The following is a 19297-nucleotide window of genomic DNA, read 5'->3' on the forward strand; positions in this document are numbered from 1 at the left end:
GAAAACAACAGATCCAGGATTTATTCACCAATGGGATTAAAAATAAGAGGCGGTATTCTCCGACCCACCCCCACCGGATCGGACAATTGCTGGGGGACGCCGTGAATCCCACTCCGACGGCTGAATTCTCCGGCGCTGGTTTTCGTGCGGGGTTCACGCCGCGCAGGTCGGGGGCCGTTGGTAGCGCCCTCTCTCCCCCCCCTCCCCCCGGCAATTCTCCGGTGGGCCAAGCGGCCACCCATTTTCAGCCAGTCCCGCCAGCGTGCAATGGACACGGTCCATCATGGCGGGACCTGGCTTGTCGGCCGTCTACCGGTGTCCTCGTGGTGGTGGTGGGGTGGGGGCCTGCCCGCGATCGGGGCCCGCCGCTCTGCGGGCGGGCATGTGCCGTGGGGGCACTCTTCCCCTCCGTGCTGGCCTCTGTAGGGCTCCGCCATGGCCTGCACGGAGGAGAAACTCCCTTCACATGCGCAAGAACACGGAAGTGGTTCAAGGCCGCCGGTTGGCGCGGCGCCAACCCCTCCTGCGCCGACCTAGCCTCCGCATGTGCGGAGGAGTCCGCAACTTCCAGGTGGCCCGACGCCGGAGTGGTTCGTGCCGTTCTTGGCACCAGCATCGGGCCATCCTGCTGATTGTAGGACAATCAGTCCTGTCCCTGGGCCTTCACTGTCACTTCCATCCGGTCGACAGCCTCCTTAAATCGAGGCTACCAGATTGGTCAGGTCCTCCGCACACGGGCGAACTTCTCATCGAGGTATGTAACCAACTGATCCATCGACCATTGAGCCGACGGGGCCGGATCTCCCTTCTCTGCCATTACAGCCATCAAGCTCAGATCCTCACTTCCAACCAACTTTTGATTCCTTCTTTTGTGATTTTTTTTCGAGCGTAATTCCATAGGATAAGGGTCGCCTTCTCCTCCTCTCACTTTTATCCACTTATGTTAGAAAACATTTCCGCGAAAATCCAGTTTAAAAGCCGTCAAAAAAACCACCAAGAGCTGAAGCTCCTAAATGTGTGACTGATCACAGCATAGTCGCCACCAGAAGTCCGTCAAACCATTACTACCAGAAATATTCAGCTTAATGATATTGTCCCATTCCTACCCCATTGTATTTTTCAAATTCCTTCATGGGATAAGAGTGTCGCTGTCAAGGCTAGTGTGCAGCTAGTTCTGGAGTACAAGTCTTCAGTACTAGTGCAGAATGTTGTCAATTGCAGCCTTTGCAGTATACAGCATCTGCTGTCTTTTTTTGATATCATGTGGAGTGAATTGAATTGGCCGAGAACAAGCGATTGTGATGCTGGGAAATTCAGGAGGATGAGAGATCAATCATCCACTTGGCCTTTCTGCCTGCAGGATTTCATCCTCGTCTTTTGCGCTGATGTGCTGGCCTCTCCCATCATTGAAGATGGGGGAGTTTGTGGAGCCTCCTCCCCTGGTTAGTTGCTTATTTGGCCACTACCATTCAAGACTAGATGTGGAAGGATTGCAGAGCTTTGATTTGATTGGTTAGTGGATCAGTTAACGCTGTCTATCACATGCTGATTTAGCAGTTTGGCATGCATATAGTTTTGTGTTGTAGTTTCATCAGGTTGGCACCTCATTTTTAACTATGCTTGGTGCTGCTCCTGGCATGCTTTCCTGTACTCATTGAATCTGGGTTTATCCCTTGGCCTGATGGTAATGAACGTGCCAGGCCAAGAAGTTACAGATTATGGTTGAATACAATTCTGCTGTTACTGATCGGCAACAATACCTCACAGATGGCCAGTTTTCAGTTGCTAGATGTGTTCATAAGCTATCCCATTTAGCATGGTGGCAGTGCCATGCAAAATGATGGATGGCATTCTGAGTGTGAAAATGTGACTTTGTCTGCACTAGGGTTGTGTTATGCCTACAAATACCGTCATGGACAGATGCATCTGTAACAAGTAGATTGGTGATCATGTAGTTTCCTCCCTCTTGTTGCTCATCTTTGGTTCCTTCAACACCTACCACAGGCCCAGTCTAGCAGTATGCCCTTTAGAACTAGGCCAGCTTAGTCAGTTGTGGTGCTACCAAGCCACACTTGGTAATGGGCATTGAAGTGCCCCATCCAGACTACATTTTCATAGAATCACTAGAGTGCAGGAGGCCATTCGGCCCATCGAGTCTGCACCGACTCTCTTAAAGAGGAACTACCTAGGCCCATTCCCCGTCTGTATCCCTGTAACCCCATCTTACCTTTGGACACTAAGGGGAAATTTAGCATGGCCAATACACCTAACCTGCACATCTTTGGACAGTGGACGGAAACCGGAGCAGCTGGAGGAAACCCACGCAGAAACGGGGAGAATGTTCAAACTCCACACAGATAACTTAAGGCTGGAATTGAACCCGGGTCCCTGGTGCTGTGAGGCAGCAGTGCAAATGACTGTGCAACCATGTCCTATTTTTGGGCTTTCCTCTCGAAATGGTGTTCCAAGATGGAGGGGCATCAGTTAAGTGGGTGGCGTATGGTAATCAGCAGGGGGTTTCCTTGTCCATGTTTGACTTAATGCCATGAGACTTCTTGGGGCTGAAGTCAACATTGAAGACTCCCGAAGCAATTCCCTCCCCATGTACACCTCTGCTATTATCTCTGGTGGCTCAGTCTTGTTGATTGGGCAGGACTGGTGTCTGGGGCACTGTGTGTAAGGTATGATATTATGAGCATGACTATATCCGGCTGCTGCTTGACGAGTATGTGGAACAGTTCTCCCAATTTTTGCACAAGTTCCCAGATGTTACAAAGGAGCGCTTTGTAGGGTCGTTTGTAAGGATGTGATGTTGCCATTCGGCTTCATTTTTTTCCAAATTTTCTCGAACAGTTTAGTATAACTTAGTAGCTTGCCAAGCCTTTTCAAAGGACAGTTCAAAGTCAACCACATGAATGAAATTAAATGAAAATCGCTTATTGTCACAAGTAGGCTTCAAATGAAGTTACTGCGAGAAGCCCCTAGTCGCCACGTTCCGGCACCTGTTCGGGGAGGCTGGTACGGGAATTGGACTGTGCTGCTGGCCTGCCTTGATCTGCAAGTGTAGCGTCACATGTAAGCCAGACTAGCTGTGGATGTCTAATTTCCTTTCATAAAGCACATTAGTGGACCAGATGTTTTTTAAAATGACCATCTGATAGTTTCCTGGTCATCATCATCGAGTCTTGCTTTTAATTTTAGCTTTATTAAATAATTGAAAGCTGTCATGGTGGGATTTGAACCCATGTCCCCAGGATATTACTACAATCACAGTAAGAAACCTGTGACACAGTAAGAAACATAATTTGCATCAGGCAAATGATTCCCCAGAACTAACAGAATGAGTGACAGACTCACGTTGTGAATGATAAACTGAACTAATGGCAATAAAATGTTTCCATACACCGTCACCCATTGTAACTTCTGCAGGCCAGGACCAATATGATTTCACTGCCACATGTTAAAACTAGCAGGTAGAGCAACAAAATATGTTCAAAGTTAAGTAGTTATTAAAAATATACAATTAACACTTTAATAAATTACCAAATAGCTGGGATATTGAATTATCAATACAGCTCTTTGATTTGAGCTAACGATTATTGTAAAATTAAACCCTTTTCCGTGATAGAAGACAGCTCAGTCCAAATGAAGGAATACAAGCCCTCATGTACATGGGTTTGTACCTAAATCCACTGCAATTTCAACTAAAGAATAGACTTTAGTTTTCAATTGCTTAATTTGATATTCTAAATGGTTATATACCCATTATCTTGTGAGCTAATACCTTCTTTCCTTGCTCTTACTGCGGCTTCGAGAGCGTGGTTGGGAGTGTGATCTACGGCTTCTACCTCTGCTTACTGATCGGCGTTTTTCTCGACTGCGGGATCTTCTCCTCTCTCGACTCCTGGATCGTCTACAAGATGGAAGTGTTTTATTTTAATGACTGGAAAAACAAGAGTCAATCATCTTCGCACAGTTCTTCGCTTAATTAGTTACTGTCAGGTGCAAGTACAACCCGGTGGGAATCTGAATATTTCAAATGATTTAAACTCGTTTTGTACAGTCAAACCTAATGCGTAGAGGTATATATCTTTCTTAAACTACAAATGACTTTCAATTTAGTGCTGCATTAACTACTATCAGATGCAAATCTGCTTACAGGCAATGTATTCTATCTTTCTCAACCTACTGCATACAACAGGACCCGGCTGTAGAAACATATTAACCATACATTTTCAATACTGAACTGCAATGAAGTTATTTCAAGAGCAGCAAAAACCTGAATTTAAGTTAGAAACAAAATATATCTATAACGGTATAAAGATGAAAGTACTTGTATTTACATATAGTCATTTGCAATCTTAGGATATTAATACAATTCACAGCCATGAAAGCACTTTTGATGTGTATTTACCATTGTAAAGTAGGCAAATGCAGCAGTCAATTTGCACTTGGCATGGTCCCACAAACAGCAATGAGATAAATTATCAGATCATCTGTTTTTGGTGATATTGGTTGAGTGATAAATGCGGGCTGGGACACTGGGATAGATCTCACTGTTCTTCTTTGAAAAATGCCATGGGATTATTTATGTGTATCTGATGGAGCAGACTGGGCCTCAGTTTAACTACTCCTCCAAAAGAAGGCACCTCCAGTAATGCAGTATTATGATAGACCGTGCTAATGTTTCAAGCTAAGTTGTGTTTAAGTCTCTAGAATGGTGACTGAACCCACAACTTCAGTTGAGAGGCAAGAGCACTACCATGGAACCAAGGCTAACACCTCAGCCCAGATCATGCAGTAGTCATTATGGTGAAACTCAGTGTTTGCCATCATTACTCTTTTGAAACTGACAGAATCCTCTGGAGTCTCATTCACCACACACGTATCCAGTTCAGTGCGGAAATATAGAAGTTGCTGTCTGTGATTCTATGCCTGCCCCAAGTGTGCACTTTTGGAAGACCCCAGACTGCAAACATGAACAAATCACTGAAGTGATTGGAACTTGCCTTTTATGCTGTCGGTCTTGATGTAGAAGCCCTTGAAAAAAGGTATACCTTGTGGAAATAGATGGAACTGGGTTTTTAATTGTATGCTAAATTCAGAATTACTGCTGAACAGCCTCACTGGCCTCAGAAAACTAAACTTTTTATGTTTGTGGAATGTCATTACAGTAAAGAAAAATCAAATTTACTTCCTGGTTTGCTGTCTGTGAGAATATTTCAATGTGATTGGCTGCTTATCCTGCTTGATGACATCACTGTTGCTGGATGCCTGGAGATCCCCTTGACTTGGCGCCAGATTAAAATTGACGTTGGGAAAGGGGAACTCCACGCCACAGAGATCAGAAGATCTTTGTAGGCAGCATTTTTCAACGTCAGCGGTCAGCTAACCGCAAAATCTAGGCCCTAATGTTAGGTCAAAGTTTAAATTGCTATCTACTCACTTTGGTATGACCACTGACATTCTGCATCTCTGTGGTATTCTGTGTAAGATAAAATTAAATAAACAATTGGAAAAAAAGTGGAAAATAACACAGTCAAAACCAAGTTATATTCAGCTTTACATCTTGCATTGGAATTTCTAAAATGGACAGAAAGCAGAGCTGCCGCTTTCTGTTTTACCGATTTGGGGCAATAAACACATATTTATATTGTACATCTGTTTTAAGGTGTTTGGTGATATTTCTAGGTTCCTAAAATTATGGAATCCTCTTAATTATACAGCGATACTGCAATCCAAAACATTTGAACAAAAAAAAGAAACAGGGACAATCACCAGGCGCTGCTCTGGTAACTGCCGACTTCAGGGCAACATTGGCATTGGTTGGGTTGCCGAACAACCTCTTAGTCAGGGATGAAGCATCAGATATGTTGACCCAAAAAAAATTACTGCAGGAAAGAAAGAATCATCTATTAAATACCACCAATCGCAAGCCTAAGTTCATCAGATGTTATTTTAATCACCGTACAAATGTTAATCTGCAGTGTTCTATCACAGAAAAAATAGATTGGGTACATTCTACACTACTAGACTGATTTAAGGAGCCCATTTAATCCTTGACAGAACATGTGCACATTAATACATCATAAAATATGACATTCATACAAACTATGTTTATTTCAATGTTATCAATGCTTATTGAGTATTATGAATGTCCCAGAACATCCTGTTCTAAAAAAGGAACAGAGCGCTGATCAAAGCACTCTACAATGACACAAATCAAATAGCAATCTATGTCACAATCTAGTAAAACATACACTGAGATATTCATCATATTCTCAATGAAGGCTGCTGTTCCCAGAAGATTGTTTTTTCTAGTAATGTGAGCCACTGTTCTGGTTCAAAAAAAAACAAACCCCAAAATTGTCGTATTAACAGCAATAGTAGAGCTGTGGTATAGATTACAATAGATGACTGGATAGAAATTACTGCTCACTTCAGTAACCCTAAGCAAAAACAAATTGTATTGCTTATAGGATTAGTAACTATATTGTACATCCATATTTATAATTTCACCATCATCGGTCAATCTGAGTATCTAAGTATCAATTTGTTAAAAGCAAAGAATGCTGAAAAGCCAGTCAATAATAACTTACATAACTATCATCTCACCTACTTCACCATATCAAATTAGACCAAGGGGTAGGCACACAATAACTGGATCTTTTAATTTGGATATTTTAAAATAATACTGACACACAATGCCCTGTATGTGCATATTGCTGGAAATATTAAAGCTGTTACTGTTCAAAAGGTCACTTACTACTTTACAATGTAATTTAACATTTGTGACTTAATTAAAAACAAAAGGTACAGATAATCACATAGTTAAATTCTTTAAATTGGAAAACCCAAAAGGACAACTCAAGAAAGCAATGGAAAATGATTGGTTACAATTTAAGAGGAATAAATGTTTAAGTAAATGATGAGAATATATCACAACTAGAGTAAATTGCTTATTGGAGTTAGTGTCCACTAACAGGCTATTTCCCCATTCCATCAAGTATTTTGCCACGGTCACCATCAAGTTAATTTCAGATTTCCTGCTGTTCTGTGTTCTAAAATATCTAGACTAGAGTTATTAGCTAACTTGCTTATTTAGTCAGTCAATTCTAAAATATATGGTGAGCTTAGACTTATAAAAATTAGTTTTTAAGCTATTACAATGTGGTGGTGATCCTTCCCATCACAATAAACAAAGACCATTTACTCATTTTACAAAGCTCTAACATCCTCACCTGAGTCGTTTTCTTTCCCGTGATCTTGACCGTCTCCTATCCCGACTACGAGAGCGATCCCTTCTCCGATCACGTTCTCGACTGCGTGAACGACCTCTGACATCCCCAAGTTTGGACCGCTTCTCAGCAGGTGAACGACTTCTGGAGCGACTCCCAGAACGCCCACGCGATGCAGATCGCTTCCGATAATGCCTGGAGAAATGATAAAACTTGGGTTAAACTTAGCTTTCACAAAATAAATACGGATAAGAAGGAAACTTTATCATCCTTGGGTTATTCATGCAGAAAGGTTGCCACTTCCTGAAATAAATCTCAACTGAAGCTCTCTCCCCCGCCCCTTCGTGTCAGCAAAAGACTAGTTGTTGGAAAATCCCAATAGTTCACTCATACGCTTTAGATAAGCAAGTCCGCCATTCTGTGCAATACTGGCCTTTAAAGTAGTCTGGTCAGTCAGCCATTTATATCAAATAGTTTCAACTATAATGGTTCATAAAGGTCCACCACCAAACTTCACAGTGGACCAACCATGGGCAATAAATAGAATCACAGAATCCTACTGCTCAATTATTCAACCTGGAAAGTGCTATCCAATTAAATTCACGCCCATTCCATTCCTACAACTGTGAAAATTTTCCTGCTTCAAGCGTTTTTCCAATTCCTTCGGAATGTATTTCATGAATCTGTATTTACCAGGTTTCCAAACAGCACATTTGAGATCATAAGAATTCTCTTCATAAGAATACCCATACCCCACTCCCCTACTCCGATTTGAAGATAATTGGCAAAAAAAGTTCTCTGATTACCGAACATCCTGCAGCTTCTACCAATGCTATTAAATCCTTCGAGCTTTGAATACAGTATTAAATTATCCCTCATCTTGCTCTATTCTAAAAGGAGAAAAATCCACATCCTGCAGCTTCTACCAATGCTATTAAATCCTTCGAGCTTTGAATACAGTATTAAATTATCCCTCATCTTGCTCTATTCTAAAAGGAGAAAAATCCAAATGATCTAGTCACTCCAAGTGTCTCACCCATAGCCCCACAAAACTTGTGCTTACATTCTTTCTTTTTTTGTGCTGTATACCTGTAATTATAAACTCCAGGATCCTGTATACATTTTTTTTTTTAAAGCCTCAAATTTCCCTGCCACCTTAAAAGATTTGGATATATGAACCCCCAGATCTGCCCATTCTTGCGTTTTAAAGTTGTACCATTTAATTTACATCGTTTCTACTCATTCTTCCTTCCAAAACAGTTCTCTGCATTAAAATTAATTGGCCATGGTTCTATCCATTTAATCAGTCTAAGTGTGAAAACTTAACTACACTCCCAAATGTGGTGATCAGCAAGCTTTGAAATTTTGCCTCTTTTAACCAAGTTCTTGTCGTTTATATCAGCCCTAATAACGTTGCTTGGGCACTTCCTTCAGTCTGAAAAATAATCATTCACCACTAATCATTCCTAACTGTCACTTAGCCAATTTTGTGTCACCACACCCATGCCCCTTTAATTCCAGAAGCTTAGGCTTTGCTACCAAGTTGATTTTGTGGCACCTTATGAATTGTGGCACGGTAGCATTGTGGATAGCACAACCGCTTCACAGCTCCAGGGTCTCCGGTTCGATTCCGGCTTGGGTCACTGTCTGTGCGGAGTCTGCACATCCTCCCCGTGTGTGCGTGGGTTTCCTCCGGGTGCTCCGGTTTCCTCCCACAGTCCAAAGATGTGCAGGTTAGGTGGATTGGCCCTGGATAAATTGCCCTTAGTGTTGGGTGGGATTACTGGGTTATGGGGATAGGGTGGAGGTGTTGACTTTGGGTACGGTGCTCTTTCCAAGAGCCGGTGCAGACTCGATGGGCCGAATGGCCTCCTTCTACATTGTAAATTCTATGAGAAAGCCTCTTGGAAGTCCATATAACTCATCAACTGCGCACAATCTTTATCAACCCTCTGCATTATTTCAATGAAGAACGCAATCAAATTTGTCAGACGTAACATGCTTTTAACAAATCCAAAGAAGAATTCCTCCACCCCCTTGCCCATTATATTGTTTTCCCCCAGTTCATATCACAAATTTCTTAAATTTGCATGCAAATTTGAACTTCCACTGCTTTCACACTACTTGATGGGCTGTAGGATTGACTTTGATTTTATTGTCACATGTACCGAAGTACAGTATTTTTCTGCGGCTGAGGGAACGTACACAGTACGTACAGAGTAGACAAAAAGAATAATCAACAGAGTACATTGACAAATGGTACATTGACAAACAGCGATTGATTACAGTGTGGAACAAGGGCCAAACAAAGCAAATACATGAGCAAAAGGAGCATAGGGCGTCGTGAACAGTGTTCTTACAGGGAACAGATCAGTCCGAGGGAAAGTCATTGAGGAATCTTGTAGCTGTGGGGAAGAAGTTGTCCCTATGTCTGGACGTGCGGGTCTTCAGACTTCTGTATCTTCTACCTGATGGAAGGGTCTGGAAGAAGGCAAAGCCTGCGTGAGAGGGGTCTCTGATAATGCTGTCTGCCTTCATGAGGCAGCAGAAGGTGTATACAGAATCTATGTGAGGGTGGCAAGTTTGTGTGATGTGTTGGGCTGAGTTCACCACACTCTGCAGTGTCTTGCAATCTCGGGCCGAGCTGTTGCCATACCAGGCTGTGATGCAGCACGATAGGATGATCTCTATCGCACATCTGTAGAAGTTTGAGAGAGTCGATGCAGACATGCCAAATTTCTTTAGCTTCCGTACGAAGTAGAGGCGTTGTTGGGCTTCCGTGACTGTTGCATCAACGCTAGTGGACCAGGACAGACTGTTGGTGATGGTGACCCCCCCAGGAACTTAAAAGCTATCGACTATCTCCACTTCGGAGCAATGATGCGTGTGGTGGTGGTGGGGGGTGGGGTGGTTTCAGAAACACACAGCAGTATAACTGCTCCTTGACCGCCAATCAGACAGATTATGGTTTTGAATCCTGAAGCACATCATCCTTTTACAGGGTTATAATATTCCCCCTCCCTTTTTCCTTTCCCCATTTCTCTTAAATACATTGTAGTAGGATGTTGAGCTCCCATTTCTACACTGGTTTAAACAAGCTTTCCATTACTGACACTGTATCACACACTTTGCAAGACAACGTATGCCTGCAGCTCATCAACCACATTTGTCATGTTCCATGCATCTAAACACATGGACTCCATACTTACCTTAATCTGCTTTTCATTTATCCCTCTTGATTCCACCACTGTTTGTCTCTCCAAGTCTTCATGCATCATTTTGGTTGTCCTCCCCTCGCCCACTACCCCCTCCAAGAACAGCACTAGTTAATTTCCCCACAGACATTGGCCCCAGTCTGAATGTGCCGCAAACGATTTGCTTATACATCATACCCAAACCAAAAATTAGTCCTAATGCCACCTTACAAGGTAATTTACCTTGAATATACATAGACAAATTAGTGGGAGAAAGCCATTCAGCCTCGAGCCTGCTCTGCAATTTGATTAAATCATGGTTGATCTGTATGTGGCTTCAATTTCACTTTCCTGTCTACCCCATAGTGTAAATGCAAGCCTACTTGTGACAATAAAGATGATTATTATTACCCTTTGACTCCCTTGTCGATCAAGAATCGATCTAACCTAGCCTTTAAAATATTAATTGACCCTTTCATCGACGCAACAATATGCCGTTCCACACACGTCAACGCTACGACCAAGACAGCACAGCAGCGCTCATACTTCCTCAGGAAACTAAGGAAATTCAGATGTCTACATTGCTCTTACCAATTTTGACAGATACACCATAGAAAGCTACATCCGAGCTTGATATGGCAACTGCTCGGCCCAAGACCGTAAGAAACCACAGAGTCGTGAACATAGCCCAGTCCATCACGCGAACCCACCTCCCATCTACTAACTCTGTCGATACCTCCAGCTACCTTGGGAAAGTGGGCAGCATAATCAAAGACCCCTCCCACCCAGGTTATTCTCTCTTCCAACATCTTCCATTGGGCACAAGGTACAAAAGTCTGAAAACACGCACTAATAGATTCAAAAACAGGGTCTTCCCCACTTTACCAGATTCCTGAATGACCCTCCACGCATCTTCTCCACTGCGGAGCACTACTTTGTATGCGTCACCCGATGCCTATACATTTGCATGTGTATTTATCATATATCCCATGTTTTTCATCTATGGAACGATCTGCGTGGACTGTATACAAAACAATACTTCTCACTGTACCTTGGTATATGTGACAATAAGCCTAAAATTGCCACTACTCTCTGGACAAGAGAATTCCACAGACCAATGGCTCTCAAGAGAAAACAAATTCTCCTTATCTCTAACTTAAATGGGAGATCTTTTATTTTTAAACTGTGTCCCCTAGTTCCAGTCTTGCGCACAAGAGGAAAGCATCCTCTTAGCATTTACCTTGTAAAGTCCTGTCAGGATCTTCTACGTTTCAACAAGATCACCACTCATTCTTCTGAACTCTAATGGGCATAGGCCCAAACTTTCCTCAATGTAATCCTTCATCCCAGGTATCTGTCAAGTGAACCTTCTCTGAACTGCTTCTCATGCAATTATATTCTTTCTCAAGTAAGGAGACCAAAAGTGTACACTGCACTCCCGATGTGGTTTCAACAATGTCATATACAATTGTAGCAAAACTTTTATTCCATTCCCTTGCAACAAATACTAACATTCCATGATCCTTGCACTAATCCTTGTTGCACTACACTAGTTACAGTTTGCCAGTCTGAAAATTACTCATTTATCCATATTCTCTGCATCCTGTTAGCTAATTTCTATCCCGATAAACATTTCCCCCTACACTATGAGCTCTTATTTTGTGTAGCAATATCTGATGTAGAAGCTTATCAAATGCCTTTCGGAAATCCAAGTACACCACGTCCACCGATTCCTTTTTATCCACGTTATTTGTTACTTCCTCAGTCAAACATGATCTTTTCTCTACAATTTCTCCAGATAGAATCTCTACAGTGCAGGAGAATCTCTACAGTGCAGGAGAATCTCTACAGTGCAGGAGGTCATTCAGCACATCTGCATCGACCCTCTGAAACAGCATCCTACCTGGGGGTCAGGCTCCCACCTTATCCCCATAACCCAGTAACCCCACCTAACCTTTTGGACACTAAAGGGCAATTTAGAATGGCCAATCCACCTTACCTGCATATTTCTGGACTATGGGAGGAAACCCATGCAGACACAGGGAGATAGTGCAAACTCCACATAGAGACCATCACCTGAGGCCAAAATTAAACCTAGGTCCCACTGTGAAGCAGCAGCGTTAACCACCGTGCCCCCCCCCCCCCCCCCCCAGCAACAGATGAACCTACTTTACACAGGCTTGCCAGTGTAATAACTTCAACAACATGGAATTTTGTATTTTCTGTTCATACAGTTTGCTTTTGGTAGCATGAGTATAGTGGTCATGCAATTCGGCAGAGCAGGGATTGGGTCCCAGAATTTGCTAACAGTAGGGGAAAGAGCTTTAGATAAGCGATACAGAACATTAAAGTCCAGGGGGCGGGTGGGCAAAGTTAGGTATGCATGTGCGCACGCAAACCTGGTCCTGAGGCTTTTGGACCTCAAAAGGATGGATATTGTGGGGTTGGAGAACTGGGAATGCAATCTGAGATGTTTGACCTGTGGATTCCTATGGTTTGACAGCATGAATGGCTTTGGGGAAAGGGGGAACAAAGCCTGAAGATATGGTAGATACTTCTGCCATAAAATAAGAGATGGGGAGGGTAAATGGGAATCTGTACAGCCAATAAGACCTAACCTTTGGCTAGTGCAAAATCAAAATATGTTGTTCAAATGTTTTGGCTTGCTTCAGTTAAAATGCAGGGAATTAACCATTCTAACTTTTCTAACCTTTCGAGCTCCGACAAAAAGAATATTAAATCATGCAATGTTGAACTTCATACAAATGGGGGCTGACAGTCATCCATTTGTGTATTCTCCAGTTTTTAACCATTCAGTTAAATGTCTTCAATCAAGCAATGCCTTTGATGTATACATACACCACCTTTGTCAAAGACCATGTAAAATAATCAACATTTCAAGTAAGAAATTAGTACCATCTGATTGCAAACTAAATAAAAATAACTGTTTTATTTCCCTGCAAGTTAAATTAGTAATGCACCGAACATCCTTGGAGGTTGGCGAGTTACAAAAATAAAGTGCTCCCCTTCCAAATCCTTTATATGAACATGAGTTTTGCTGACATACATCTTTAATGTCCGAGAACCTAGAAGTCTACATCCAAGTTGGGATAATCTGCTGGCAATTAAATAAAGATTTAGCACCATCTAAGTGCTACTACTTGATTTTCATCCATTTCCCAACTTTGGGACCATTCTGCATAATGGAAACAAACAGCTCTCGAAAAGACTTGCATTTATATAGCGCCTTCCATGAGCAGAGAACATTCAAAAATATTTTACGATGCACAGGTCAACTAAATCTCAGTACAATTGCGGTCTCGGTTAGTAAGGTAGGAAACACAGCAGCCAATTTGTCGGCAGCATGCTCCCAGAAACAGCAATGTGATAATGGTCTGAATTTATTTGTGTTATTGATCGAAGGGCAAATATTTGCCAGGACACCGAGGGAGGCTATTCTTTGAAATAATGCCATGGAATTTTTATGCATCCATCTGAGAGCAGACAGGCCCTGCTCTGTTTGTCGTCTCATCTTTAAGATAACATCCATGTCGGTTCTACAGCACTGCCTTAGCCTTGATGTGCGCTAAAGTTTTGGAGTTGGTCACGAACCCCACAACCTTGCGCCTCGGACGTGAGTCACAGCTGACGAGGTAAGTTGCAGTTACCAAGAAGTTGTTTCATCTGTGGGACTGAACAAGTGAGCCACGACTGATTTTTCAAGGATATCACACCCGTTCCCAATCCCGGTTTCTTAGCTGGTACAGGGGGAGCAGCTTGGATAGATTTTCATCCGAACTAAAGTGAAAGCACGTTCACCTCCCCATTCCCTAGCACCCTGGCCAACATCAACTTGCTCAGGACACATCAGGAACCCGGAGCTCCCTTTGGTCAGTCAGCGAGACAACTGGTGATGCTACACTGACACACACATGGAGGAGACAAATGCAACTTCCCCAAATCGAAGTGATCGGGATGTGTGTTTTTTAATGTCGTTTGCTGGAGAAAGCGCGTGCGGTCGGTGTTAATCGGTGCTGAGGACCGGCTGGGTGACTACCCGGGCCTCCAGGCCTACTCCATCGGGCGGGCCTCTCTTCCCTCCCTCGCCACCGCCCCTCCGCCGACCGCTCTGCCCGCCATTGAGCGCTCGCGCGCGCATGGATCTTCACCTGGATTCTCTCCCCATTCCTGACGGTTATAGACGACAAAACCGCCAACTCTCCTCCTCCTCCTCCGCCACAATCCCGGGGGCTGGAGTGAGCGGCAGGAAGGGAGCAAACAACAGCGACAACCACCCGACTCCCGGCTCTAGCGCCCTCAGCCGCCTGGAGGGTTAAATTGCAGTGCCTCTCTCATTGTGACGAAGGGGACAATTGGTATTCCGAACAGTCAACGACAACAACAACAACAACAAATATTTATCATGTGTTATGTACTCTGGGTAACACAGGCTGCAACTGGATGCAGCTTTGACCAAATCATACTCCAGACCTTGAAGTTGGTTCAATCTGATTTATTGAACCAGTAGCGCAGTTAGCACAGTTCTCTATGAGTTCGACTCATTGGTCAGGTCCTGTTCTCTGTGTTCATTAGCTGCCTGTCTGTATATCATTATCTGCATGTTTGCATATCATGACAATTTATATAACGCCATGTCTCCTTCTTGATTCTCTTCCCTGCTTCGACAGGCAGGAGGCGAACAAACCACAAGCTTACCTCCGTTTCTTTAGATAAACTTTTTTTCTGGAACAGGTCGCTCGCCAGCGCTGTTGCCAATAGTATGATAAAGTAATAAAACTTTGCAAGGCACCTCGCAGGAGCATTCTAAAAATAGGACACTGAGCCGTATAGGAGATATTAGGTCAGATGACCAAAAGCTGGTCCAAGATGAAGGTTTTAAGCAAGGTAGGGAGACCGAGAGGTGTAATTGGGGTATTCCAGAGCTTGGTGCTAGGACAGCCAAGGACACAGCCACCCATGGTGGAGTAATTAAAATTGGAGATGCTCAAGTAGCCAGAATTAGAGAATGCAGACATCTCCAGAATTTGGGGCTGGAGGAGATTAGAGGTAAGGATGAGGTTTTAAATTCAAGATTCTGTTTGACTGTTAGACAGTGAACACGGGTAATAGGTGAATGGGACTTTGTTGTAGGTTTAGACATAGGCAGCAGAGTTTAGCATGACCTTGTTTACAGAGGATGGAATATGGGAGACAAGCCAGGAGTCCATTGGTATAATAATAATCTTTATCAGTGTCACAAATAGGCTTACATTAACACTGCAGTGAGGTTACTGTGAAAATCCCCTAGTCGCCACACTCCGGCACCTGTTGGGGTACACTGAGGGAGGATTCAGAATGTCTAACTCACCTAACAAGCACGTCTTTCGGGACTTGTGGGAGGAAACCCACGCAGACATGGGGAGAATGTGCCGGCTCCGTTCAAACAGTGACTCAAGCCGGGAATCGAACCCGCATCCCTAGTACTGTGCTGTATAGTCAAATCTAGTGGTAACCAAAGCATGAATAAGGGTTATGGCAGCGGATTAGCTGAAACAGGAGCAAGTTCAGCTGATGCTACAGAGGGGGAAATAGGTGATCTTAGTGACGGCATGACTATGAGGTCAGCGGTTCCCAGCCCTCCAGGAAGAGCCTGGAGTCTCCAGGAATTGAAGATCAATCTCCAGTGCGCCATTGTGCAACCCTGGGAAAAACCATAGGGATATTAAAAGAGATAGTTAAAAAAAAACACATTTGGGGTGGTACGATGGCCCAGTGGTTAGTACTACTGCCTCACTGCACCGAGGAACCCGGTTCGATCCCGGCCCCGGGTCATTTTCCGTGTGCAGTTTGCAAATTCTCCCAGTGTCTGTATGGGTCTCACACTCACAACCCAAAAAGATGTGCAGGGTAGGTGAACTGGTCACTCTAAATTGCCCCTTGATTGGAAAAAAAGAATTGGATACTCTAAATTGTTTTTAAAAACTAACTAAAAAAACAACATTTCTTTGAATATTCCTCATTACCAGAAATAAAAGTATTGAAAATGGGGAAAAAAGGCTGTTTGCTTCAGTCAAGCATCATCTTTTTGAGTCCCTTTGTTCTTCAATCATCATCACAAGGGTACAAACATTGGCTGACAAATGGCTGGATCATAGTGGCAATTTATGTGATGAACCCTCCAGGAATACATTTAATCGCAGTTCGTAATCATAATGAGGTTGGAAACTCATCCCAAGATCAAATATGGCACCAAGATTGTGAACAGGCTGGTTTAATCTCAGACTGTTCCCAGAGAGAGGGATGGAGTCAGTATGTAGTGTTATGATCCAGCAGATGTGAATTGCTGCGCAAACCAAACCCCAAAGGGAAACTTGGCCCACATATCATAACCATTTTTCTGTATTCTGGCAATGAGAAGAACAATCTGAATTTAAAAAACCACAAATTGCAGTAACTCTTTGGGAATTTTAAGCATTACATTAAAACATTTATTAACAAAAGAAAACGTCAACACACAAGATTAAAGTTACATAGCTAAAACTACTTCATAGAACATTCCACAAAATAACCTCACTTGGTTAGACACACAGGTAAACACCATCTTGGCAACACTCCCTTATAGATATGTAACTACAAAATTCCAGCAATATTATCACAAGGCAAACCTGCTATTGCTGTAGGAAAGGTACGGGTTGCACGGTAGCATAGTATTTAACACTGTTGCTTCACAGCTCCAGGGACCCAGGTCCCATTCCCGGCTTGGGCCACTGTCTATGCAGAGCCTGCACTTTCTCCTCGTGTCTGCGTGGGTTTCCTCCGGGTGCTCCGGTTTCCTTCCATAAGTCCTGAAAGATGTGCTTGTTAGGTGAATTGAACATTCTGAATCCTCCCTCAGTGTACCCAAGCAGGCGCCGGAGTGTGGTGACATGGGGATTTTCACAGTAACTTCAGTGCAGTGTTTTTTTAAAAAAATGTTTTTTATTGAGTTTTCATATTTTATATCCAACAAATTACAAATTATTGGAAAAAAAACACGCAAAAATTAACATGTATATTTACAGGCAAGCATCTTCATAATAACAACTGTGGCCACCCTCTTTAACCGGCATGCATATTTTACATTCCCCAATATGGCCGAGGCACATGTTTATAGGCATTTATTTACAATTTGGTTTTGGGCCTTAGCTTGCCATCAGACTGTCGCTTGCGGCTTTGTCCTTCCTTTTTTTTGGAATAATTTTTATTCAAGTTTTCAACAACAAATTTTATCACAACAGAGAAAAACAGTGACCCCTCCCCTCCAATACAAAAACAATAAATTAACAAGAAAAAGAAATAAGCATAAAACCATGAGAACAAACCCCCACAACGAACCCGTAGCCCTCCCCCCCCCCCCCCCCCCCCCCCCGGCTACCTTCCCCCGATTCCCGTCCATTTTCCCCTGATTCTTGGCCACCCGACTATTCTTCCTCTTGTTCGTTGGCCACAAACAGGTCACGGAACAATTGCATGAATGGCTCCCACGTTCTGTGGAAGCTGTCGTCTGACCCTCGGATGGCAAATTTGATTTTCTCCATTTGGAGAGATTCCGAGAGGTCGGACAGCCAGTCTGCAGCTCTGGGTGGTGCTGCTGACCGCCAGCCAAACAGGATTCTACGGCGGGCGATCAGGGAGGCAAAGGCAAGGGCGTACGCCTTCCTCCCCAGGAATAGATCTGGCTGGTCCGAGACCCCGAAGACCGCCACTTTCGGGCGTGGCTCCACCCTCACTCCCACCACTTTGGACATTGCCTTAATGAAGGCTGTCCAGTACTCCACAAGTCTGGGGCAAGACCAGAACATGTGGGCGTGGTTGGCCGGGCCTCCTTGGCACTGTTCACATCTGTCCTCCACCTCCGGGAAGAACCTACTCATACGGGTTCTTGTTAAGTGGGCTCTATGTACCACTTTTAGTTGCGTCAGGCTGAGCCTTGCGCACATGGAGGTGGAGTTGACCCTATGTAGTGCTTCGCTCCAGAGTCCCCACCCTATCTCAAGCCCCAGGTCATCCTCCCATTTCTTTCTTGCTGCGTCCAGTACGGTTTCGGCCCTTTCTACCAGTCGGTCATACATGTCGCTACAGTTCCCTTTATCTAGGATACTTGCGTCCAGTAGGTCTTCCAGTAGTGTCTGTCGTGGCGGTTGTGGGTACGTCCTTGTCTCCTTTCGTAAGAAGTTTGTGAGCTGCAGATACCGTAGCTCGTTCCCCCTGGCTAGCCGAAATTCCTCTGTCAGTTCGTCTAGTGTTGCGATCCTGTCGTCCGTGTATAGGTCCCTGACTGTCAGTGTCCCTCCGTCCTACCTCCACCTTTTGAAGGTGGCGTCAGTCAGTGCTGGTGTGAACCTATGGTTGTTGCAGATGGGAGCCTTGTCCGACATTTTGGTCAGGCCAAATTGCTGCCGCAGTTGGTTCCAGGATTGGAGGATGGCTGTCACCACTGGGCTGCTGGAGTGTTTTTTGGGTGGGGATGGGAGTGCTGCCATGGCGAGGGCCTGGAGGGAGGTCCCCATGCAGGAGGCGTCCTCTGCACGCACCCACTCGGCCTCTGGCTCCTGGATCCATCCCCTTACTCGCTCGGCTGTTGCCGCCCAGTGGTAGAATTGTAGGTTTGGGAGGGCTAGCCCCCCCCCCCCCCCCGGATTTTGTTTTTTGTTGGACCTTCTTTGGGATCCTAGCATTTTTACACCCCCCCCCCCCCCCCCCCCCCCCCCCCCCCCCCCCCCCGCCCCCCATACGAACGCCATGATTAGTTTGTCCAGTGCTTTGAAAAAGGCCTTGGGAATGTAGATCGGAATGGATCTGACCAGGAAGAGGAACATGGGCAGT

General features: G+C 44.1%; 1 protein-coding gene across 3 annotated transcripts in view; it reads right to left on the reverse strand.

Annotated features, from left to right (window-relative positions):
* Positions 1-14775, reverse strand: part of ddx46 (DEAD (Asp-Glu-Ala-Asp) box polypeptide 46) — a 100518-nt gene extending 85743 nt beyond the window's left edge. For 2 of the 3 annotated variants that reach the window (XM_038795856.1, XM_038795855.1), the window contains exons 1-4: positions 14602-14775; positions 7242-7433; positions 5447-5485; positions 3785-3913 (exon numbers count right to left, since the gene is read on the reverse strand). In XM_038795856.1, the coding sequence (XP_038651784.1) occupies positions 3785-3913; positions 5447-5485; positions 7242-7433; positions 14602-14618 (377 nt within the window). In that variant the 5' untranslated portion in view covers positions 14619-14775. The remainder of the gene's footprint in view (positions 1-3784; positions 3914-5446; positions 5486-7241; positions 7434-14601) is intronic. The other variant, XM_038795857.1, reaches the window with a different exon arrangement.
* Between the last annotated feature and the right edge of the window lie 4522 nt (positions 14776-19297).

This window comes from Scyliorhinus canicula, chromosome 4 (genome assembly GCF_902713615.1).
Source record: "Scyliorhinus canicula chromosome 4, sScyCan1.1, whole genome shotgun sequence".
NCBI lineage: Eukaryota > Metazoa > Chordata > Chondrichthyes > Carcharhiniformes > Scyliorhinidae > Scyliorhinus > Scyliorhinus canicula.